Source organism: Anabrus simplex, chromosome 2 (assembly GCF_040414725.1).
Source record: "Anabrus simplex isolate iqAnaSimp1 chromosome 2, ASM4041472v1, whole genome shotgun sequence".
Lineage (NCBI taxonomy): Eukaryota > Metazoa > Arthropoda > Insecta > Orthoptera > Tettigoniidae > Anabrus > Anabrus simplex.
Window position 1 is genome coordinate 830,138,216 of NC_090266.1, and position 25,657 is coordinate 830,163,872.

General features: G+C 39.2%; 1 protein-coding gene across 1 annotated transcript in view; it reads left to right on the forward strand.

Moving 5' to 3' along the window:
• The first annotated feature begins 8,382 nt into the window (after positions 1-8,382).
• sni (SDR family oxidoreductase sniffer) overlaps positions 8,383-25,657 on the forward strand; it is a 133,755-nt gene continuing 116,480 nt past the window's right edge. Inside the window, exon 1 of the mRNA XM_067141531.2 lies at positions 8,383-8,760. Coding sequence (XP_066997632.2) covers positions 8,635-8,760 — 126 coding nt within the window. The 5' untranslated portion in view covers positions 8,383-8,634. The remainder of the gene's footprint in view (positions 8,761-25,657) is intronic.

Consider the following 25,657-nt stretch of genomic DNA (forward strand, 5'->3'; position numbering starts at 1 on the left):
ATAGTATCATATCTGAAGTACTTATTTCATTATTGTTTGGTCGGAGGAGCTATACCAGATGAATGGAGAGTTGCTATAGTAGCCCCTGTGTATAAAGGAAAGGGTGTTAGACATAAAGCTGAAAATTGCAGGCCAGTAAGTTTGACATGCATTGCATGTAAGCTTTGGGAAGGCATTCTTTCTGATTATATTAGACATGTTTGTGAAATTAATAAGTGGTTCGATAGAAGGCAATTCGGTTTTAGGAAAAGTTATTCCACTGAAGCTCAACTTGTAGGATTCCAGCAAGATATAGCAGATATCTTGGATTCTGGAGGCCAAACGGACTGTATCGCGATTGACCTGTCTAAAACATTTGATAGGGTGGATCATGGGAGACTACTGGCAAAAATGAGTGCAATTGGACTAGACAAAAGAGTGACTGAATCGGTTGCTATATTTCTAGAAAATAGATCTCAGAGAATTAGAGTAGGTGAAGCTTTATCTGACCCTGTAATAATTAAGAGGGGAATTCCTCAAGGCAGTATTATCGGACCATTATGTTTTATTATATATATAAATGATATGAGTAAAGGAGTGGAATCGGAGGTAAGGCTTTTTGCGGATGATGTTATTCTCTATAGAGTGATAAATAAGTTACAATATTGTGAGCAACTGCAACGTGACCTCGAAAATGTTGTGAGATGGACAGCAGGCAATGGTATGTTGATAAACGGGGTTAAAAGTCAGGTTGTGAGTTTCACAAATAGGAAAAGTCCTCTCAGTTTTAATTACTGCGTTGATGGGGTGAAGGCTCCTTTTGGGGATCATTGTAAGTATCTAGGTGTTAATATAAGGAAAGATCTTCATTGGGGTAATCACATAAATGGGATTGTAAATAAAGGGTACAGATCTCTGCACATGGTTATGTGGGTGTTTGGGGGTTGTAGTAAGGATGTAAAGGAGAAGGCATATAAGTCTCTGGTAAGACCCCAACTAGAGTATGGTTCCAGAGTATGGGACCCTCACCAGGATTACCTGATTCAAGAACTGGAAAAATCCAAAGAAAAGCAGCTCGATTTGTTCTGGGTGATTTCAGACAAAAGAGTAGCTTTACAAAAATATTGCAATGTTTGGGTTGGGAAGAATTGAGAGAAAGAAGAAGAGCTGCTCGACTAAGTGGTATGTTCTGAGCTGTCAGCGGAGAGATGGCGTGGAATGACATTAGTAGACGAATAAGTTTGAATGGCGTTTATAAAAGTAGGAAAGATCACAATATGAAGATAAAGTTGGAATTCAAGAGGACAAACTGGGGCAAATATTCATTTATAGGAAGGGGAGTTAGGGATTGGAATAACTTACCAAGGGAGATGTTCAATAAATTTCCAATTTCTTTGAAATCATTTAGGAAAAGGCTAGGAAAGCAACAGATAGGGAATCTGCCACTTGGGCGTCTGCCCTAAATGCAGATCAGTATTGATTGATTGATTGATTGAGAGAAAAGTATTATGTTGTAACTTGTCAGATCCAGTCTTTCTTTCATAAATGAATGATTTTGTATTTGTGTTGTATGGCATTGTTTTCTAACTGATGAATATTAATTGATGATTAACACTACTCAATGTAATATCATGAAATTATGATATACTATGATCACTAAAGTTTTGGGAAAATTTCTACACAATTTTTATACCTGAATACTGTGGATAGTAGGTAGAATATAGCTCCATAAATCGAAAGATCATGTTTCATTTCAGTTTACCTTTGAATCCTACAAAGTCCCTCCTTAGCATATGAGTTTCCTTTAATCACTTTGGTTCCTGTTTATGGCTTTCTTTCTTACATTGTATTTATGTTTTACTTCCTGCATAAGTGTCACATCTTTTTACTATTGATGTTGAGGTTGGCTTAAATAGTGTTAAAAAGGACTGACATACGAGGTGACGTTAGTGTCTTTTGCTGTCGTTGTTCTTAATCCGCCATAAGGATTGCCAATCCCACTCACCTTCTGGTCACTTCCTTCCTTCCTTCCTTCCTTCCTTCCTTCCTTCCTTCCTTCCTTCCTTCCTCCCTCCCTTTGTGAGTTAGCTTCTTTTTTCCTCAGCAGAAAAAAGCAGCACAGGCCAGGCCGGAAGTAAAAATAAAATTATGATAAGCAGCAAAGGCAGCTAAGCTTCTTTTCTCCAGAAAGATAGAAAAGAAAATGAAAGAAAAGGTATGAAAAAATGAATATATTTAATATAATATTTAAGATTGGAAGGAGGATGAGAACCTGGGTACCCACCGCGCGTTGCGTTGCCTACGCTATAATAGAAGGCCTGGACAAGCTGACACATTTCTGGGCGAACGAAGTAGTTCAGATAATGGCCGCTTGGATCGCGTTTATGTTGTGTTGTTCTCATGTTCGGTCTATATCCTTATATTGAAGATTCATACAATAACGCGAAATAATACATTTTTATTATCATTGTGTCTGGTGTGAATGAGATATAAATATATAAAACAACTTAGAACACACTACACTTCATAGAGTTCTTTCATTTTGCACTTGTTTATTACAAAGGAGTAAAGGATAGGGAAATAGGCCTAATAAGAAGTACTGACCCGATTTTTCCCTATTTCTATAATTTCAACACTTTTCTGCTCAGAGGCTTGCTCTTGAATTTGTTTTATAAATCACAGTCATTAGTCACTTTCTTTACATTATTATCAAGAACAGGCCAAAAAATGTTGTAAGTATAACGTATGTGATGTGTGCTTGATCACAGTCGTGGCACTGAAACGTCTCTTTAAACTTTGGAGCGGTAAGGAATTTCAGGTTTCGAACAAGAAGAATTTGCATCGGCACTTTGTCGGGGAGGCAGAATTCCCCTCACAATACGTACACCGTAATCTGATTCGAAAAAGTGCAAGCTACATATTCTGGAGTTATCATTAGGAGCCGGAAGAGATACTTTTCTGCTGCCCTGTCCAGAAATAGCAAGCCTGCATTTCTCCCGTAAACTCGGATCTTTAGGAAAAAGATGAAAATTTATATTTGTGTATATTTCTTCGCTGTGTCAGATGTGCAGCTAGGCACGCAACAATAAACCATCTTAATAATGTTAATAAAAATAATGTTATTGGCTTTACGTTCCACTAACTACTTTTTCGGTTTTCGGAGACGCCGAGGTGCCGGAATTTTGTCCCGCAAGAGTTCTTTTACGTGCCAGTAAATCTACCGACACGAGGCTGACGTATTTGAGCACCTTCAAATACCACCGACTGAGCCAGGATTGAACCTGCCACGTTGGGGTCGGAAGGCCAGCGCCTCAACCGTCTGAGCCACTCAGCCCGGCAATAAACCATCTTAACCTACAGTATAGAAAGAGAAACTTGACGGTAATTGGCCCCAGGGGCTCTGAAATTTTGAGCGTGGGTTGGCAACCACGGGGCCCTTAGCTGAGTCCTGGCATTTCTTCCACTTACTTTGCCAAGCTCCTCACTTTCATCTATCCTTTCCGACCTTCTTTGGTCAACTCTAGTTCTTTGCCGACCCCGACGCTATTAGGTTTCCGAGGGCTAGGGAGTCTTTTATTTTCACGCCCTTCCTGGCCCTTGTCTTCCTTTGGCCGATACTTTCATTTTTCGAAGTGTCGGACCCCTTCCAGTTTTTCTCTCTGATTAGTGTTGTATAGAGGATGGTTGCCTAGTTGTACTTCCTCTTAAAACAATCACCACTACCACCTTGACGGTAATTTGGAAGCACATAACTAAACAAATGTTAAATGCATCTCAACAACCATCCATATATTGCAAATCGTGAGACCAAATAAATTTAAAAACGACAAAACTCTTCATATTTCATGTTAGATAAGGCCTTATCTTATAAAATAAAGTTTAATATATAATTTCTTCTCATAAAACATGTTGCAGTAACACACGTCATCATAGAATTCACGCCAAACAACAGAACATAAACGCGAACCTAGCGGTGGAAAAGAGAAAAACTATTACCCCGCTTTTAATGCCAGAAATTTGCTTTCTGTCCAGGCCTTCTAGTATCTAGTAGGCTTTGGTCGTTGCCTACGCTATAATACAAGGCCTTGAAATGCACTGATGGAAACGGGTGGCATCCTAGTTCACCATTCAGCCGCTAGGATCGCCTTCTTCCCCCCTTGTATTCGCATGGCCGTGTATGTCAATTAGTAAAATATATCTTAAAAAGAACTGAATGTTTTTGCGAGTATTGACAACACTTTATTTATAGAGTGGTGCTGCATTGGCTTGGATATGTCATTGAAGTTTCAAAACTTTCCTTTTGAGGGGTTTCTTACCAAGTTTCAAAACTTTCTTCTACTTGAGTGGCTCGAAGCAATGTTGTCTAATAGAGGTCTCAGAAATGTTCATAGTAGAAAAAGATTTGCTCTGTCGTCTTTACACTTTCAAAATTTAATTTCACTGTTGAACACGTCTTTCGAAAAAAAAAAAAAAAAAAAAAAAAAAAAAAAAAGAAAAAGGAAAGTGCACCTTTTAGTAATTCTCTTCGGGGCAAGTAGGCCTACTGCGTAGCGGAGGTGACAAATTCCGTTGTTCGCTGCAGAATTGCTACAGACATTGTTTTTCGGTATCTGAGGGCTCCTCGATCTTGACAACGATTTTTTTTACTAGGGGCTTTACGTCGCACCGACACAGATAGGTCTTATGGCGACGATGGGATAGGAAATGCCTAGGAGTTGGAAGGAAGCGGCCGTGGCCTTAGTTAAGGTACAGCCCCACATTTGCCTGGTGTGAAAATGGGAAACCACGGAAAACCATCTTCAGAGCTGCCGACAGTGGGATTCGAACTCACTATCTCCCGGATGCAAGCTCACAGCCGCGCGCCTCTACGCGCACGGCCAACTCGCCCGGTTTGAAAACGAAAAAGACACAATATTGGACTTTGTGTAGCAGAAGAAGAGATATGTTCTAAACAGCCTTTACAGTCTGTTTGTTCTTTTGCCACACGAACCATGTCATTGTATTCCGTTTGGCGTCTTAGATAGCTGAAGAAGAGCTCGATGATATCGCTTGTTAGGTTCCTCGTCAATGCATAATGCAAATGTATACTTATGAGGTATTTTTCGCAGGCCATAGTGGATTGGGTAGTCAAGATCTATGCCTGATACATTTCCCTCGTGATCTTTTTAATTTCCTCTGATTGCATTTGAATTTTCTTAATATATGACAGGAAATCATTAATTAACCAACTGAGTTGTTCATCTTCAGTACTAAAAGATGCTCGTTTGTTCTCATTCCTGGAATATGTCCCATGCGAGGTGTTGCAGACGTCATGCGCATCGAACAATATCATAAAATGCTCCATAAAACAAATGGTTTATTTTAAATTGTATTTAATGCTCTCGCGACAAACCCCCTCCATACTTTTCAAACCAGAGATTGTTTCAGGGGAAAATACAATATTTTTAGCTCTTGCTACATTCATTTTCGTGAAATTTGTTGGGCAAATTATTTTCCTCGTTGGTTTCCTAATTTAAGATGTCTGAGTTTGAAGATGCCTCTCAAATGATTGCCGGTCACGGCAGCATAGTTTTAAAAAAGTCCAGTGACAAATTTTGGAATCGCCCGATTCTTATGACGTAACTCGGATCAAAACTTAGGAACAGAGGCCTACTTCGATCAGCTTGAAGTCGTATCACATGCGTAATACTTCCTCTGTATAATGTTTTGAACATTGAACATTCACTGGAAACTTGTGAAACGAAATTCCACTACCTTTCTTTTCTCGTGAATAAACCATGACTGGAACTGCGAATGCTTAACATCAGACTAATACATAATACATTCACAACCAACTCAGTTAATGAACACGTTTAAAGACACGAGCCTGGTAGACAGGGGGCAAGATAGCGATCCTAGCGGCCCGGCATTGAACTTCAGTGTAACCACTTCCATAGCGTTTTACGGGCTCTATTTCCAGGCCTTGTATTATAACGTAGGCAACGGTTGCGTACAGACGTGAAAAATAACCAAAAAATGACGTTGAGAGTCGTCTCTTATATATTCATTATCTTTGGCGGAGAAGTTTTGAGCATTCTCTTTGGTTTTGAGTGATGCATGCTTATTCGCCTGATGAAAAATTGTCGTCTGTTGGAAATATATTTGTATTTTAGTCCGTAATCCAAATCTACTTCTACTCAGTTAATGGCTTTCGGTATTTTTTCCCCTTACAAAATTTCAGAATTGTAGAAAATATCGATATTGGTTAGAGCAGTAAATTTTATGTTTGTCGCATTCTGGTTGATCCTCGTGAAAGTAACTTAATTTTTGGTGCTCAAAATGCATTCAGTTTTAATAACTGGCTGTAATAGGGGAATTGGTTTAGGACTTGTTAAGTTCTTGGTTAAACACAAAGATTCCGTTGCCTACGTTATAATACAAGGCCTGGAAATAGAGCCCGTAAAACGCTATGGAAGTGGTTACACTGAAGTTCAATGCCGGGCCGCTAGGATCGCTATCTTGCCCCCTGTCTACCAGGCTCATGTCTTTAAATGTGTTCATTAACTGAGTTGGTTGTGAATGTATTATGTATTTGTCTGATGTTAAGCATTCGCAGTTGCAGTCATGGTTTATTCACGAGAAATGAAAGGTAGTGGAATTTCGTTTCACAAGTTTCCAATGAATGTTCAATGTTCGAAACATTATACAGAGGAAGTATTACGCATGTGATACGACTTCAAGCTGATCGAAGTAGGCCTCTGTTCCTAAGTTTTGATCCGAGTTACGTCATAAGAATCGGGCGATTCCAAAATTTGTCACTGGACTTTTTTAAAACTATGCTACCGTGACCGGCAATCATTTGAGAGGCATCTTCAAACTCAGACATCTTAAATTAGGAAACCAACGAGGAAAATAATTTGCCCAACAAATTTCACGAAAATGAATGTAGCAAGAGCTAAAAATATTGTATTTTCCCCTGAAACAATCTCCGGCTTGTAAAGTATGGAGGTGGTTTTGTCCCGAGAGCATAAAATACAGTTTAAAATAAGCCATTTGTTTTATAGAGCATTTTATTAAATTGTTCAATGCGCATAACGTCTGCAACACCTCACATGGGACATATTCAGGAACGAGAACAAACGAGCATCTTTTAACCGGGCGAGTTGGTCGTACGGTTAGGGGCGCACGGCTGTGAGCTTGCATCCGGGAGATAGTGGGTTCGAATCCCACTGTCGGCAGCCCTGAAGATGGTTTTCCGTGGATTCCGATTTTGACACCAGGCAAATGCTGGGGCTGTACCTTAATTAAGGCCACGGCCGCTTCCTTCCAACTCCTAGGCCTTTCCTATCCCATCGTCTCCATAATACCTACTTGTGTCGGTGCGATGTAAAGTCACTAGCAAAAAAAAAAGCATCTTTTAGTACTGAAGATGAGCTCCTCAGTTGGTTAATTAATGACTTCCTGGCATATATTAAGAAACATAAAATGCATTCAGAGAAAGTAAAAAAGAATCATGAGAGAAATGTATCAGGCATAGATCTTGACTACCCAGTCCATTGTGGCCTGCGTAAAATACCTCATAAGTATACATTTGTATTATGCATTGATGAGGAACCTAACGAGCTATGACATCGAGCTCTTCTTCAGCTAGGTACCTAAGACGCCAAGCGGAATACAATGACATTAGGGTTCGTGTGGCAAAAGAAAAAACAGACTGTAAAGGCTGTTTAGAACATATCTGTTCTCCAGCTACATTGTGTCTTATTCGTTTTCAAGATCGAGGAGCCCTCAGATACCGAAAATCGTCTGTGGCACTTCTGCAGTGAACGACGGAATTTGTCACTTCCGCTACTCAGTACTTGTCCCGAAGAGAGTTACTAAAAGGTGTACGTTTACTTTTTCGAAAGACATGTTCAACAGTGAAATTAAGTGTGGAAAGTATAAAGGCGACAAACCACCTCTTTTTCTACTATGAACATTTCTGAGACCTCTGTTAGACAACATTACTTTGAGCCACTCAAGTAGAAGAGAGAAAGTTTTGAAACTTGATAAGAAGCCCCTCAGAAGGAAAGTTTTGAAACTTCAATGACATATCCAAGCCAATGTAGCACCGCTCTATAAATAAAGTACTGTCAATACTCGCAAAAACATTCAGTTCTTTTTATTTAGGATATACTTTACTTATTGACATATACGACCATGCGAATACAAGGGGGCAAGACCGCGATCCTAGCGGCTGCATGATGAACTAGGAAGCAACCCGTTTCCACGAGTACATTTTAAGCTACTTATTCTCTTTGGCGTAGGCAACGGTTGCGTACAGAAGTGAAAAATAACCAAAAAATGACGTTGAGATTCGTCTCTTATACATTCGTGCGCTTTTCTAATAATAATTATATATTGATTATCTTTGGCGGAGAAGTTTTGAGCATTCTCTTTGGTTTTGAGTGATGCATGCTTATTCCCCTGATGAAAAATTGTCGTCTGTTGGAAATATATTTGTATTTTAGTCCGTAATCCAACTCTACTTCTACTCAATTAATGGCTTTCGGTATTTTTTCCCCTTACAAAATTTTTGAACTGTAGAAAATATCGATATTGGTTAGAGCAGTAAATTTTATGTTTGTCGCATTCTGGTTGATCCTCGTGAAAGTAACTTAATTTTTGGTGCTCAAAATGCATTCAGTTTTAATAACTGGCTGTAATAGGGGAATTGGTTTAGGACTTGTTAAGTTCTTGGTTAAACACAAAGATTCACCAAAACTTTTGCTTGCAACTTGTCGAGATCCGGACAAGGCAGAGGTAGGAAGGTTTTCATATTACGGTTTTTTTAATAGTTTATTGTACATGGCTTATTTAAAGACAAGGCGTGAATTTTCGTGAAAGTTATCTATCATGTAACTGTTTGGGTCGTCAGTGTGATGATCAGGCTCTAACAATAGCACACCTGTATTGATATTCTCCCTCTTTTCCCGGTTATTTTCATGTTTCACTTACACTCCCAATGGAGTGGTTGTTCGTGAAGTTAACCTAATTTTGGTGAAGTCGCAGTGCATTCAATTTTAATAACTGGGTGTAGTAGAGGCATTAGCGAATTTCTTTTCTTAAGAAAGGCCTGCTTTCGGCCAGCATTATTTGTTTTAGTAACGAAATAAAATATTCCTCTGCTTTATTGATATTATTTTCTTTTCGGCATTACCGGAAATAAATCAATCAGTCAATACTGATCTGCATTTAGGGCAGTCGCCCAGGTGGCAGATTCCCTATCTGTTGTTTTTCTAGCATTTTCTTAAATTATTTCAAAGAAATTGGAAATATAATGCACATCTCCTTTGGTAAGTTATTCCAATCCCTAACTCCCCTTCCTATCAATGAAAATTTGTCCCAATTTCTCGTCTTTATTTTCAACTTTTTCTTCTTATTGTGATCTTCCCTACTTTTAAAGATGCCACTCCATCTTATTTGTCTACTAATGTTATTCCACGCCATCTCTTCGCTGACAACTCGGATCATACCACTTACAAGTACCACTTAGTCGAGCAGCTCGTCTTCTTTCTCTCAGTTCTTCCCAGCCCAAACTTTGCAACATTTTCGTAACGCTACACTTTTGTCGGAAATCACCCAGAACAAACCAAGCTGCTTTTCTTTGGATTTTTTCCAGTTTTTGAATCAAGTAATCCTGGTGAGGGTCCCATACTCTGGAACCATACTCTAGTAGGGGTCTTACCAGAGACTTATATGTCCTCCCCTTTACATCCTTACTACAACCCCTAAACACCCTCATAACCATGTGCAGAGATCTGTACACTTTATTAACAATCCCATATATGTGATTACCCCAATGAAGATCTTTCCTTATATTAACACCTAAGTACTTACAATGATCCCCAAAAGGAACTGAAACCCCATCAACGCAGTAATTAAAACTGAGAGGACTTTTCCTATTTGTGAAACTTACAACCTGACTTTTAACCCCATTTATCAACATACCATTGCCTGCTGTCCATCTCACAACACTATCGAAGTCATGTTGCAGTTTATTACTCTATACAGAATAACATCATCCACAAAAAGCCTTATATCTGATTCCACTTGTTTACTTATATAATTTATATACGAAAACATAAAGGTCCAATAATACTGCCTTGAGGAATTCCCCTCTTAATTATTACAGGGTCAGATAAAGCTTTGCCTACTCTAATTCTCTGAGATCTATTTTCGAGAAATATAGCATCCCATTCAGTCACACTTTTGTCTAGTCCAATTGCACTTATTTTTGTCAGTAGTCTCCCATGATCCACCCTATCAAATGCTTTAGACAGGTCAATCGCGATACAGTCCATTTGACTTCCTGAATCCAAGATATCTGCTATATCTTGCTGGAATCCTACAAGTTGAGCTTCAGTGGAATAACCTTTCCTAAAACCAAATTGCCTTCTATCGAACCACTTATTAATTTTGCAAACATGTCTAATATAAACAGAAAGAATGCCTTCCCAAAGCTTACATGCAACGCATGTCAAACTTACTGGCCTGTAATTTTTGGCTTTATGTTGATCACCCTTTCCTTTATACACAGGGGCTACTATAGCAACTCTCCATTCATTTGGTATAGCTCCTTCAACCAAACAATAACCAAATAAGTACTTCAGATACGGTACTGTATCAAAACCGACTGTCTTTAGTACATCCCCAGAAATCTTATCAATTCCAGACGTTTTTCGAATTTTCAACTTTTGTATCTTATTGTAAATGTCATTGTTATCATATGTAAATTTAAATACTTCTTTAGCATGAGTGTCCTACTCTATCTGAACCTTATCCTTGTAACCAACAAGCTTTACATACTGCTGACTGATTACTTCTGCCTTTTGAAGATCCTCACATAGACACTCCCCTTGTTCATTAATTATTCCTGGAATGTCCTTCTTTGAACCTGTTTTTGCCTTAAAGTACCTATACATACCCTTCCATTTTTCACTAAAATTTGTATGACTGCCATTTTTGCTTGCTATCATGTTATCCTTAGCTGCCTTCTTTGCTAGATTCAATTTCCTAGTAAGTTCCTTCAATTTCTCCTTACTTCCACAGCCATTTCTAACTCTATTTCTTTCCAATCTGCACCTCCTTCTTAGTCTCTTTATTTCTCTATTATAATAAGGTGGGTCTTTACCACTCCTTACCACCTTTAAAGGTACAAACCTGCTTTCGCATTCCTCAACAATTGCTTTAAACCCATCCCAGTGTCTGTTTACATTTTTATTTACCGCTTTCCACTGATCATAGTTACTTTTTAGAAACTGCCTCATGCCTGCTTTATCAGCCATATGGTACTGCCTAATAGTCCTATTTTTAAGACCTTCCTTTCTATCACATTTATTTTTAACTGTGACAAAATCAGCTTCATGATCACTAATACAATCTATTACTTCGGTTACTCTATAGAGCTCACCTGGTTTTACCAGCACCACATCCAGAATACTTTTCCCTCTAGTTGGTTCCATCATTTTCTGAAACAGCTGTCCTTCCCATATTAACTTGTTTGCCATTTGTTAGTCATGCTTCCTGCCGTTCTCATTTCCTTCCCAATTGACATCTGATAAATTCAGACCTTCCGCTACAATCACATTCTTTTCCATTTTGTTTCCGACATAGCTGATTATCTTATAAAAAAATTCTGAATCCGTGTCAGCGCTACCCTTTCCCGGTCTGTACACTCCAAAGACATCAAGTTGCCTATTATCTTTAGAAATGAGCCTTACACCTAGAATTTCATATTTTTTCATCTTGAACGTTTTCGTAGCTTACAAATTCTTATTTCACCAGAATGAATACTCCCCCTCCCACCATTCCTATCCTATGTCTACGATACACTCTCCAGTTCCGTGAGAAAATTTCTGCATCCAGTATATACTTTCTCAGCCATGATTCAACTCCTATTGCAATATCTGGTAAATATATATCGATTAAATTACTTAATTCTATTTCTTTCTTTACAATACTTCTACAGTTCAACACTAACATTTTTATATCATCCCACTTGACTTCCAGATCTCTGTACCCTTGTCACCACTCCAAAGACAACCCCGTTTCCCTGAATTTCCCTCCTTAGTTATCCTTCCAAACAAATTTCTTAACTTGTACGTACCACTGCGGTTTAAGTGAAGGCCATCTGATCGCAGATCCCTATCTCCTACCCACCCATTAGTATCTAGAAATTTCACTCCCAGTTTCCCACATACCCACTCCATAGCCTCATTTAAATCCCCAATCACCCTCCAGTCAGTATCCCTCCTACGCAGTATTCCTTATACTACACCCGTGCTGCATTTAACAGATCCCACACATCCCCAACTATGTTGGTACTTATTTCAACTTGCCTTACGTTGTTGGTACCAACGTGAAACACTACCGCCTTCTCCTTCCCCTCCTCCTTCTCTTCTACTTTCCTCACGATCTGCCTCAACCTAATTCCTGGATAACACTCTACCCTGGTTCCCTTTCCTCCACACACTTTCCCCACATGTCCCCACCTGACATTTTGCATAGGCTTATGCTCTCTTTCATACGGATGCAGTTAACATTTTGATTGACGTACTTGTATCCACATTTTGAGGTCTACTGGAGGAACGTTCTTATTCAATCAATCAATACTGATCTGCATTAAGGGCAGTCGCTCAGGTGGCAGATTCCCTATCTGTTTTTTTTTTTTTTTTTTGCTATGGGCTTTACGTCGCACCGACACAGATAGGTCTTATGGCGACCCCTATCTGTTGTTTGTCTAGCATTTTCTGAAATGATTTCAAAGAAATTGGAAATTTATTGAGCATCTCCCTTGGTAAGTTATTCCAATCCGTAACTCTCCTTCCTATAAGTGAATATTTGCCCCAATTTGTCGTCTTGAATTCCAACTTTATCTTCATATTTTGACCTTTCCTACTTTTAAAGATGCCACTCAAACTTATTTGTTTACTAATGTCATTCCACGCCATCTCTTCGCTGACAGTTCGGAACATACCCTGTGGCTCTTATAAGGGCTTCTGATAAGTTCACCTGCATACACCCCAGCGTCAGTGGGTAGGGTCTGACGCATCCCACTCTGATGAGTCTAGTGTCAGACCTGAGACGAAACGCTTGTTAATAGAGCAAACGCCTGAAGAGCCTTACATCTGATATGTTTTTGACATACCACTTAGTCGAGCAGCTCGTCTTCTTGCTCCCAATTCTTCCCAGCCCAAACTTTAATATTTTTGTAACGCTACTCTTTTGTCGGAAATCACCCAGAAGAAATCGAGCTCCTTTTCTTTGGATTTTCTCCATTTCTAGAATCAGGTAATCCTGGTGAGGGTCACATACACTGGAACCATACTCAAGTTAGGGTCTTACCAGAGACTTATATGCCTTCTCCTTTACATCTTTACTACAACCCCTAAACACCCTCGTAACTATGTGCAGAGATCTGTACCCTTTATATACAATCCCATTTATGTGATTACCCCAATGAAGATCTTTCCTTATATTAACACCTAGATACTTACAATGATCCCCAAAAGGAACTTTCACCCCATCAACGTAGTAATTAAAACTGAGAGGACTTTTCCTATTTGTGAAACTCAAACCTGACTTTTAACCCTGTTTATCAACATACCATTGCCTGCTGTCCATCTCACAACATTATCGAGGTCATTTTGCAGTTGCTCACAATCTTGTTACTTATTTATTACTCTATACTCAATTGTATAGGCAATATTTCTTTCCTTTCATTTTTATTTGCACAGAATAAGTTATTTTATTTCTCCTTTTCTTCCCATTATTCTGTAAATAATGGCTACGCAGTGCAAGTGTAGGAACTGTGGATGTGGCCAGACATTAAGGAGTATGAGGGAGGAGTTGGAGAGTTTGAGGGAGATAATTAGGATTTTTTCAGAGGAGAGGAAGGAAAGTAGGCCTCCCTCAAATAATGTACAGGATACAGTAGGTGTAAAGGAGGGATGGGAAGGAAATGGGGGAATTGTAAAAGACAGGTGGTCTAATGTTTTAAGGGGAAGGATATTGCAGGCTAAGGGCTCTGTTCAGGATCAGAATTCAGGACAGGTATCTGTGAGAAATCAGTACAAGTCACTGCAGGTAGAACAACCGAAGGAAGATGAGGAACAGGGAACTGTTGCTGATATGTGTGGAAGTAGGAGGAAGGGAAAAGGTAGGAGAGGGAAATGTAGTGTAGTGGAAAGGAAAAGACAGGTGGAACAGGGTCGTGGGAGCGAGAAAAGGGAGGAGGAAGTAGTTTCTGCAGCAGTGAGAGAAGATTGGGCTGACCAGGAGGGGAGGGGTTCAAATGAGGTGGGTAGTGTTGAGGCTCTGGTCATGGGGGATTCCATCGTTAGACATGTGAGGAAAGTGTGTGGAGGAGAGGGAACCAGGGTAGAGTGTTATCCAGGAACAAGGTTGAGGCAGATGTTGAGGAAAGTAGAAGAGAAGGAAGAGGGAAAGGAGAAGGTGGTAGTGTTTCACGTTGGTACTAACAACGTAAGGCAAGCAGGTATAAGTACCAACATAGTTGGGGATGTGTGGGATCTGGTAAATGAAGCACGGATGAAGTTTAAGGAAGCGGAGATTGTTATCAGTGGAATAGTGTGTAGGAGGGATACTGACTGGAAGGTGATTGGGGATTTAAATGAGACTATGGAGTGGGTATGTGGGAAACGGGGAGTGAGATTTCTAGATCCTAATGGGTGGGTAGGAGACAGGGATCTGCGCTCAGATGGCCTTCTCTTAAACCGCAGTAGTACATATAAGTTAGGAAACTTGTTTACAAGGGTTATAGGCAGATACATTCAGGGAAACGGGGTGGCCTAGGGAGCGGTGTTAAGCGAACAGGGAACTGGAAATCAAGTAGGGATGACATAAAAATGTTAGTGCTCAACTGTAGAAGCATTGTAAACAAAGGAATCGAATTAAGTAATTTAATAGATGTATACTTATCAGATATTGTAATAGGAGTTGAATCATGGCTGAGAAATGATACATTGGATGCAGAAATATTCTCACGGAACTAGAGTGTGTACCGTAGAGACAGGATAGGAATGGTAGGAGGGGGAGTATTCATTCTGGTGAAAGAAGAATTTGTAAGCTACGAAAAAGTTAAGAATGAAAAACATGAAATTCTGGGTGTAAGGATCACCTTTAAAGATAATTGGCAACTTGATGTCTTTGGAGTGTACAGACCGAGAAAGGGTAGCGCTGACGCTGATTCAGAATTATTTGATAAGATAATCAGCTATGTGGGAAACAATAAAGAAACGAACATGATTGTAGCGGGTGATCTCAATTTACCAAATGTCAATTGGGAAGGTAATGCGAACGACAGGAAGCATGAACAACAAATGGCAAAAAAGTTAATATGGGAAGGGCACCTGATTCAGAAAGTGATGGAACCAACTAGAGGGAAGAATATTTTGGATGTGGTGCTGATAAAACCAGATGAGCGCTGTAGAGAAAACAAAGTAACAGATGGTATTAGAGATCACAAAGATGTTTTTGTCGTAGTTAAAAATAAATGTGAAAGAAAGGAAGGTATTAAAATTAGGACTATTAGGCAGTACCATATGGCTGATAAAACAGGGATGAGGGAGTTTTTTAAAAGTTACAATGATTGCTGGAAAATGGTAAATAAAAATGTGAACAGACTCTGGGATAGGTTGAAAACAATTGTTGAGGAATGTGAAAATAGGTTTGTACCTTTGAAGGTGGTCAGAAATGGTAAAGATCCACTATATTATAACATAGAAATAAAGAGACTAAGAAGGAGGTGCCAGTTGGAATGAAATAGAATTAGAAATGGTTATGAAAGTAAGGAGAAATTGAAGGAACTTACTAGGAAATTGAATCTAGCAAAGAAGTCAGCTAAGGATTACATGATGGCAAGCATAATTGGTGGTCATACAAATTTTATTGAAAAATGGAGGGGTATGTATAGGTACTTTAAGGCAAAAACAGGTTCAAAAAAGGACATTCCAGGAATAATTAATAAACAAGGGGAGTGTGTATGCGAGGATCTTCAAAAGGCAGAAGTATTTAGTCAGCAGTATGTAAAGATTGTTGGTTACAAGGATAATGTCCAGATAGGGGCTGTGAGTAATACCAAAGAAGTATTAAAATTTACCTATGATAACAATTACATTTACAGTAAGATACAAAAGATGAAAACCTAGAAAAGTAACTGGAATTAATAAGATTTCTGGGGATGTACTAAAGGCAGTGGGTTGGGATATAGTACCATTTCTGAAATACTTATTTGATTATTGTTTGGTTGAAGGAGCTATACCAAATGAATGGAGAGTTGCTATAGTAGCCTCTGTGTATAAATTAAAGGGTGATATACATAAAGCTGAAACTTACAGGCCAGTCAGTTTGACGTGCGTTGCATGTAAGGTTTGGGAAAGCATTCTTTCTGATTATATTAGACATGTTTGCGGAACTAATATCTGGTTTGACAAAAGGCAGTTTGGGTTTAGGAAAGGAGCCCAAATGGACTGTATTGCGATTGACCTATCTAAGGCATTTGATAGGGTAGATCGTGGGAGACTACTGGCAAAAATGAGTGCTATTGGACTGGAAAAAAGAGTGACTGAATGGGTGGCTATATTTCTAGAAAATAGAACTCAGATAATTAGAGTAGGCGAAGCTTTATCTGACCCTTTAATAACTAAGAGGGTAATTCCTCAAGGCAGTATTATTGGACCTTTATGTTTTCTTATATATATCAATGATATGTCTAAAGAAGTGGAATCACAGATAAAGCTGTTTGCTAATGATGTTATTTTGTACAGAGTAATAAATAAGTTACAAGATTGTGAGCAGCTGCAGGGTGACCTTGATAGTGTTGTGAGATGGGCGGTGGGCAATGGTATGATGATAAACAGGGTTAAAAATCAGGTTGTGAGTTTCACAAATAGGAAAAGTCCTCTCAGTTTTAATTACTGTGTGGATGGGGTGAAAGTTCCTTTTGGGGATCATTTAAAGTTCCTAGGTGTTAATATAAGAAAAGACCTTCATTGGGGTAATCACATAAATATGATTGTTAATAAAGTGTACAGATCTCTGCACATGGTTATGAGGGTATTTAGGGGTTGTAGTAAGGATGTAAAGGTGAGGGTGTATAAGTCTCTGGTAAGACCCCAACTAGAGTATGGTTCCAGTGTATGGGATCCTCACCAGGATTACTTGATTCAAGAACTGGAAAAAATCCAAAGAAAAGGAGCTCGATTTGTTCTGGGTGATTTCCGACAAAAGAGTAGCGTTACAAAAATGTTGCAAAGTTTGGACTGGGAAGACTTGGGAGAAAGAAGACGAGCTGCTTGATTAAGTGGTATGTTCCAAGCTGTCAGTGGAGAGATGGCGTGGGAGGACATCAGTAGATGAATAAGTTTGAGCGGTGTCTTTAAAAGTTGGAAAGATCACAATATGAAGAGTAAAGTTGGAATTCAAGAGGACAAATTGGGGAAAATATTTGTTTATAGGAAGGGTAGTTAGGGATTGGAATAACTCACCAAGGGAAATGTTCAATAATTTTCCAATTTCTTTGCGATCATTTAAGAAAAGGCTGGGAAAACAACAGATAGGGTATCTGCCACCTGAGGGACTGCCCTAAATGCAGTAGTGACTGATTGACTTGAACAGTATCCGCAAAAAGCCTTACCTCTGATTCCACTTGTTGTTCTCATATCATTTATATATATAATAAAACATAAAGGTCCAATAATACTGCCTTGAGGAATTCCCCTCTTAATTATTACAGGGTCAGATAAAGCTTCGCCTACTCTAATTCTCTGAGATCTATTTTCTAGAAATGCAGCATTTCCCATTTTCACACCAGGCAAAGGCTGGGGCTGTACCTTAATTAAGGCCACGGCCGCTTCCTTCCAACTCCTAGGCCTTTCCTATCCCATCGTCGCTATAAGACCTATCTGTTTCGGTGCGACGTAAAGCCCCTAGCAAAAAAAAAAAAAAAAAAAGCAGCCCATTCAGTCACTCTTTTGTCTAGTCCAATTGCACTCGTTTTTTCCAGTAGTCTCTCATGATCCACCCTATCAAATGCTTTAGACAGGTCAATCGGGACACAGTCCATTTGACCTCCTGAATACAAGATACCTGCTATATCTTGCTGGAATCCTGCAAGTTAGCTTCAGTGGAATAACCTTTTCTAAAACCGAACTGCCTGCTATCGGACCAGTTATTAATTTCGCAAACATGTGTAATATAATCAGAAAGAATGCCTTCCCAAAGCTTACATGCAACGTATGTCAAACTTACTGGCCTGTAATTTTCAGCTTTATGTCGATCACACTTTCCTTTATACACAGGGGCTACTAAAGCAACTCTCCATTCATTTGGTATAGCTCCTTCAAACAAACAATAATCAAATAAGTGCTTCAGATATGGTACTATATCCCACATTGTCTTTAGTATATCCCCAGAAATCTTATCAATTTCAGCTGCTTTTCTAGATTTCATATTTTGTATCTTATTGTAAACTAGCTGATGTACCCGTGCTTCGCTACGGGATTCTCAGAAAGACTGACTTTGTGGTTTTCCTAACCTGAAGTCAACATAGGTCATTACAAAAACGTAAGTATGAATGTAACGATTAAAAGCAATGCTATCATATAAAATACTCGATCAAATGGAAAGCCGCACGTTTTATCACTTTTAACGAACAGTGCTGCGGTTAGATTGCGGTGCCAATCTAATAGTCCAAAGTTCCAGAGCTGGGATGACCAGGCCGCAGATTGCCATGAACATTCATCTGCCATTATTCCGCTAAATATGCACACTGTTCATTCCAATCAGTGCCTCAGAGTTTGGATTGAATAGCCCGAATGCTATGATGATCCAGTGTGTTATGTACCAGTAGTATCAGAAAATTTGTAAACCAGGGGAATGGCATGCTAAAGAAGAAAGTTTTCTAACTCCCTAGCTACTTCCCATCAATATTCAGACAGGCTGTTACACTCTGTATGACTGGGCGAGTTGACCGTGTGGTTAGCGGTGCACAGCTGCGAGCTTGCATCCTAGAGATAGTGGATTCGAACCCCATTGTCGGCAGCGCTGAAGATGGTATTCCGTGGTTTTCCACTTTCACACCATTCAAATGCTGGGCCTGTACCTTAATTAAGGCCTAAGGCACTCCTAGCCCTTTCCTATCCCATCGTCGTCATAAAACCTATCTATGTCGGTGCAACGTAAATCAAATAAAATATACTCTGTACGCAGCATTAATCCTATCTACCGGAGATGAGGGGCAACAGAAGGCACAAAGCACATCACGACAAACAATGGTCAATGTAATGTTATTGTTGATCAATGTTATGAGCTTTCTATATTGTAGGCTTTCACATTTAGTTTTCTTTCGACTCTGTGATTTGTAAAATATTTTATACCATAAACTGTAGTTTCTTATTCTCCGACTTTACATACCGATTTTCATTAAATACTGTTTACCCATTTTCTCGTTACTCGGCGCTGATATGGACTTAGTAACAAAAATCCAAATTCATGAATATCTTTGTGATCATAGCCAGTACGGTAACAATGTATAAGACATGAATAATAGGAAATTTAATACTATATAACCTTAGTTATGTAGCATTCATCGATTACACCTCTAATAAGAAATATTTGAGAATTACATTTTAGGCCTTCCCCTAAATTACCATTTCACTCAGCATGAATAAAATAATTTACAGCCTAGACTATAGCGAATTATTTCCTGACTTTGCATACCGATTTTCATCAACATAGGACTACTAATAACAACGATATTTGAGAATTAAATTTTAGGCCTACCCCTAAACTAGCATTTCACTCAGCGTGAGTAAAATGATTTATAGCCTAGGTTGTAGAGCCTCATCCCCCGACTTCACATACCGATTTTCATTAGACCACTAATAACATAAATAGTTGAGAATTCAATTTTAGGCCTTCCCCTAAACTACCATTTCACTCAGCGTGAGGAAAATGATTTATAGCCTAGATTGTAGAGGCTCATCCCCCGACTTCACATACCGATTTTCATTAAATTCTCTTCAACCGTTTTCTCGTGATGCGTGTACATACAGACAGACAGACAGACAGACAGACAGACAGAAATTACGGAAAAGTAAAAAGTGCATTTTCTTGTTACTATGGACATGACCGATACAGAAATACCATTATTTTCAAATTCTGAGCAATGTACAGACAAAACTCTTATTTTATATATAGATGTCATTGTTATCCTCACATACACACTCCCCTTGTTCATTAATTATTCCTGGAATGTCCTTCTTGGAATCTGTTTCTGCCTTAACATACCTATACATACACTTTTTTTTTTTCACTAAAATTTGTATGACTGCCAATTATGCTTGCCATCATGTTATCCTTAGCTGCCTTCTTTGCTAGATTCAATTTCCGGCAGCCCTGAAAATGGTTTTCTGTGGTTTCCAATTTTCACACCAGGCAAATGCTGGGGCTGTACCTTAATTAATTCCACGGCCGCTTCCTTCCTAGGCCTTTCCTATCCCATCGTTGTCATAAGGCCTATCTATGTCGATGCGATGTAAAGCCCCTAGCAAAAAAAAAGATTCAATTTCCTAGTAAGTTCCTTCAATTTCTCCTTACTTCCATAACCATTTCTAACTCTATTTCATTCCAACCTGCACCTCCTTCTTAGTCTTTTTACTTCTATGTTATAATATAGTGGATCTTTACCATTTCTGACCAACTTCAAAGGTACAAACCTATTTTCACATTCCTCAACAATTGCTTTAAACCTCTCACAGAGTCTGTTTACATTTTTATTTACCATTTTCCACCAGTCATTGTTGCTTTTTAGAAACTGCCTCATGCCTGCTTTATCAGCCATATGGTACTGCCTAATAGTCCTACTTTTGAGACCTTCCTTTCTATCACATTTATTTTTAACTATGCCAAAATCAGCTTCATGATCACTAATACCATTTATTACTTCGGTTTCTCTATAGAGCTCATCTGGTTTTACCAGCACCACATCCAGAATACTTTTCCCTCTAGTTGGTTCCATCATTTTCTGAAACAGCTGTCCTTCCCATATTAACTTGTTTGCCATTTGTTAGTCATGCTTCCTGCCATTCTCATTTCCTTCCCAATTGACATCTGATAAATTCAGACCTTCCGCTACAATCACATTCTTTTCCATTTTGTTTCCGACATAGCTGATTATCTTATAAAAAAATTCTGAATCCGTGTCAGCGCTACCCTTTCCCGGTCTGTACACTCCATAGATATCAAGTTGCCTATTATCTTTAGAAATGAGCCTTACACCTAGAATTTCATATTTTTTCATCTTGAACTTTTTCGTAGCTTACAAATTCTTATTTCACCAGAATGAATACTCCCCCTCCCACCATTCCTATCCTATGTCTACGATACACTCTCCAGTTCCATGAGAAAATTTCTGCATCCATTATATAATTTCTCAACCATGATTCAACTCCTGTTACAATATCTGGTAAATATATATTGATTAAATGACTTAATTCTATTCCTTTCTTTACAATACTTCTTCAGTTCAACACTATCATTTTTACGTCATCCCTACTTGATTTCCAGTTCCCTGTTCCCTTATCACGGCTCCTTAGGCCACCCCGTTTCCCCGAATGTACCTTCCTATTACCCTTCCAAACAAATTTCCTAACTTATATGTACCATTGCGGTTTAAGTGAAGGCCATCTGAGTGCAGATCCCTATCTCCTACCCACTACAACACTAATCTTGCTTGCCTATATGTATTTAATTCCAAAAAACAAAAAAAGTCAGTTCCACGAAAACCTGTTATGTAAATTACATCAAAACATTCTTAAATTACATCAAAACATTCTTGTCATGAAATTAGGAAAACCGTATTGTTCAGTTTAAAAAATGGTAAAATATTAATATAAGAGGATATCTTAACGCAAAGGAAGTAACACTCGATATATACTCCTTGTCAAAAAGAAAAGATTCCATCCCCACTGTTGGCAGCCTGAAGATGGTTTTCCTTGGTTTTTCATTTTCACACCAGGCATATGCTGGGGCTGTACCTCAGTTAATGCCGTGATCGCTTCCTTCCCCCTCCTAGACCTCTCCTATCCTATTTATGACGATGCAATGTAGAGCAAATTGAAAAAAAGAGAAAAAATATATATCACTAACCAAGTAGTAGTTACTGGAATCACATGAAAATTAATTTGTGTGGGCCTGATTGCAATATTGATTTAAATGGTTATAATATTGGAGCAAAAGGATTGATTAATTGTAGAAAACAAGATTACTTGATGGGAGACTAGTGTCCTGCAGGCCCACCTCTAGCTTGGATACTGCAAGTAATATGAGTGGTTAGGGAGGCATACAGGTTTCATATGGCATCCTGTAGCATATCTCTCCATATTTGTTGCATCTGGTCTTCTGTATGATGTAAACTCCTAGGCTGCTGAAATTGGCACTCCAAGTGGCCCAGACATGTTTTGTGTGTTATAAATCTGGTGTTCAAGCAGGTCATGGAAGTGTGGTATCGTGCAGGCATTTCCCTGATGCCCTTGCTGTATGTGGTTTAGTATTATGCAGCTGGAAGACCTGCTGTGGAAGGGAATACATGCAGCTGCAGGATGTCCTACACATGCCGCTGTGCTGTCAGTATCCTTCATATCAGTACTAGTTAGCGACTGTCATATGTGATTGCCTCCCAGACCAACATACCAGCTGCGGGATTGGCAGTGTGTCACGTCACAGCAAAGGCAGGATTGAGGCGCTCACGATGAGGCCTTCAGACACAATGTACACGAAGAGAACATATATTCATCACTAAAGACATCCCAATAACAGTCCATAGCAGTCCAGGTTTGACATTCACGACAGCAGTGTAAACTGCTGTTACAATGGGTAGGTGTCAAAAGTAGATGTAATGGGTGCTGTGAGCTTCAGCCAAGCGCCTGGAAATGATTCAGGCAGACACAGAGGCCTGTGATGATGATGATGATGATGATTATGATGATGATGATGATGATGATGCTTATGCTTGGAATGCTGGTACTAGAATAGTTGGATCTGCATGTGCTTGTCAGTGGATCAAGCAATGCTTGCTTTTCATCAGTCAAGGGCCTCCTGAGCCCAATTGCTATGTGTGAATGCCCTCATGCTTCCGCTGGTACCAATACGCCCTATCAGTTTTGTCAGATCGGCCTAGGTCACAGACGATTTGTCAGTATGACTATATAGTCTCGCGCTTGATAATATTGATGTAAATTATTATAATATTATGATAGCCTCTGTTTATTGGTAACAACTCTTCAGTTACGCCGTGGAGACATATCAAGGGGCCGGCAAGCTTTCCACCGAAAGCAGTATTTCACTACATACAAGTAGTCTCTGCGAGCCTCTACATAAGCCATGAGAGGCAGCATGTTCATGGCTTCTGGCAGCAAGACCGTTCAGCTAAATATTTGATTATGTGCTTTATTTGTGATAGCATGACATGTTTGGCAGCAAAACGACTACTCCTCCTCAGAGTGTGATGTTTTTTGTTTTTTCAATGAGTTTATTTTTCAAATGGTATGAGAACTAACTTTTCCGTTATCATGTTAACACGGATTCCACTCTTTCTATTACCGGGCTAGATAGGTCAGTTGGTACATTGCAGAACTTCTGATCTCAGGTTGGCGGGATTGATCCCAGCTAATTTTGTGGGTGCTCTAATATGCCAGCCAGATTTCTTGCTATGTAAATGAACTCCTGCAGGACAAAATTCCAGCACCTCAGCATCTCAAAAAATCACAAATGTAGTCAGTGGGATGTTAATCCAATAACATTATTTTTTATATATTATGTGTTTGGCCGCCTATGGAGCACATAGAATCATTAGTTAGCATTGGTTTTCTTGTTCTTCATATTCTTCTCTTCATATTTTCCCAGAACTAACTTATCCATTTGGTATGGGTCTGTCTTATATCAACGTGTTTCTGAGTTTCAGATTTCTTGCCATCGGTTGTTTGGGTGTGAACTTGTATGAGTTGATTTTTACTCTGTACATAGTCCGTGTAGTTGCCAGTGGGTTAATACTGACTTTTGTGAGATCATTTTGGATGTCTACTAGACCAGGGGTGCAGAAATTTTCTCTGAATTTAGGAGCCAGCAAGAATCTCGCTGACCTGTTACCTATAAATAATGAAATTGCGCTACTTAGGCTGCGTGCACACCGAGCGTGCTTCACATAGTGTGTCACTTGTTGCTCAACGCTAAGCGTCACGCTAAGCATAACCAGTGCTTTGTTCCTAAGCCAGGTGTTCACACCGTCTGCGTTCTGCTGCACTGAACGCCTATCTTACAGCTAAGCGAAGCGCCAGACAACGCGCAGTGTTGGTTAATTGCTTAGCGTTACCTAGCTGGTTCTGAAGCTGTGGAAGAAGAAATTATTCATGCAGTGTTTCAAAGAGAAGAAATGTGGAACCCAAGACACCAAAAAACTAAAAAAATGTAACTGTTTTGCAAAATAAGTGGACTTAATTATCTACAACAGTTTTATTGCATTCCTACAGTAAACATATACAGTAATATTACTTCTACTGTCACACTTTACTGGGCTTAACATTGTGACAGGATGAAATTGCATATGGATTTTAGAGTCGGAAGTGTCCGAGGAAAAGTTCGGCTTGCCAGGTGCAGGTCTTTTGAATCGATGCCAGTAGGTGACCTGCGTCGTGATGAGGATGAAATGATCATGAATACACACATACACCCAGCCCCCGTGCCAATGGAGTTTACAAATTTTGAGTACAATTCCCGACTCTGTCGGGAATCGAACCCGGGACTCCTGTGACCAAAGGCCAGTACGGTAACCATTTAGGCATGTAGTCAAACACTTTGTGACAAAGTGCGTAGAATCTCCCAAACTCTGTAACATCAGGTTGTAATTTTTCCCATGGAGGGTGGTGACATGAAGAATATCGCTCTGCAGGCTAGTAGTGGGCTTGGAAGTAAATATTTCTGTTTATGAATTATATTTGTTACACATTTACTCCACTTTTGTTACGACGGTAAATTGTGTATGCTAAGTGTAACAACATTGCTGAATGCTATGTATAATTATTATATAAAGAGCGTGATTTAGCCGGAAATTTAATTTCGACGTGTTTGCTGCCCGGTGCTCCTAGAGAATTGGGAAAATTGAATTTCTCCCAATACTTCTTTGCTACTTGTCGCCACATTGCAGTTGCAGGGTTTGGAAGGTCAAAGGTATTTTTTGTCATTCTTAAGTAATCATAAAATTTATCACGATAAAATCTTGCATCTCTGTACAAATGATGGAATTCTCCGAAATTAATTCATTCTTCATTAAATTAATGAACGCACTTTTGATTCTTCTTTCTAATTTTCAATTTTAGATAACTGTTATCCATCAGTAAACTGTTTCTAGTGTACTTGGATAATGGCATTAATTTGTGACCACCCTAAAACGCCTTGCGCCAAACTAAGCTGAGAGCACGGCGTAGAGTTTTCGGTGTGAACAGCAAGCACGCCTTGCGCTATGCACAGCATTTCACGCTACACATGACACCCTATGCGAAGTGCGTTCGGTGTGCATGCGGCCTTAGTGTTGATCTCAGTATTACTTTCTCTCATCTGCATTTATTAAAACCTTAATAAT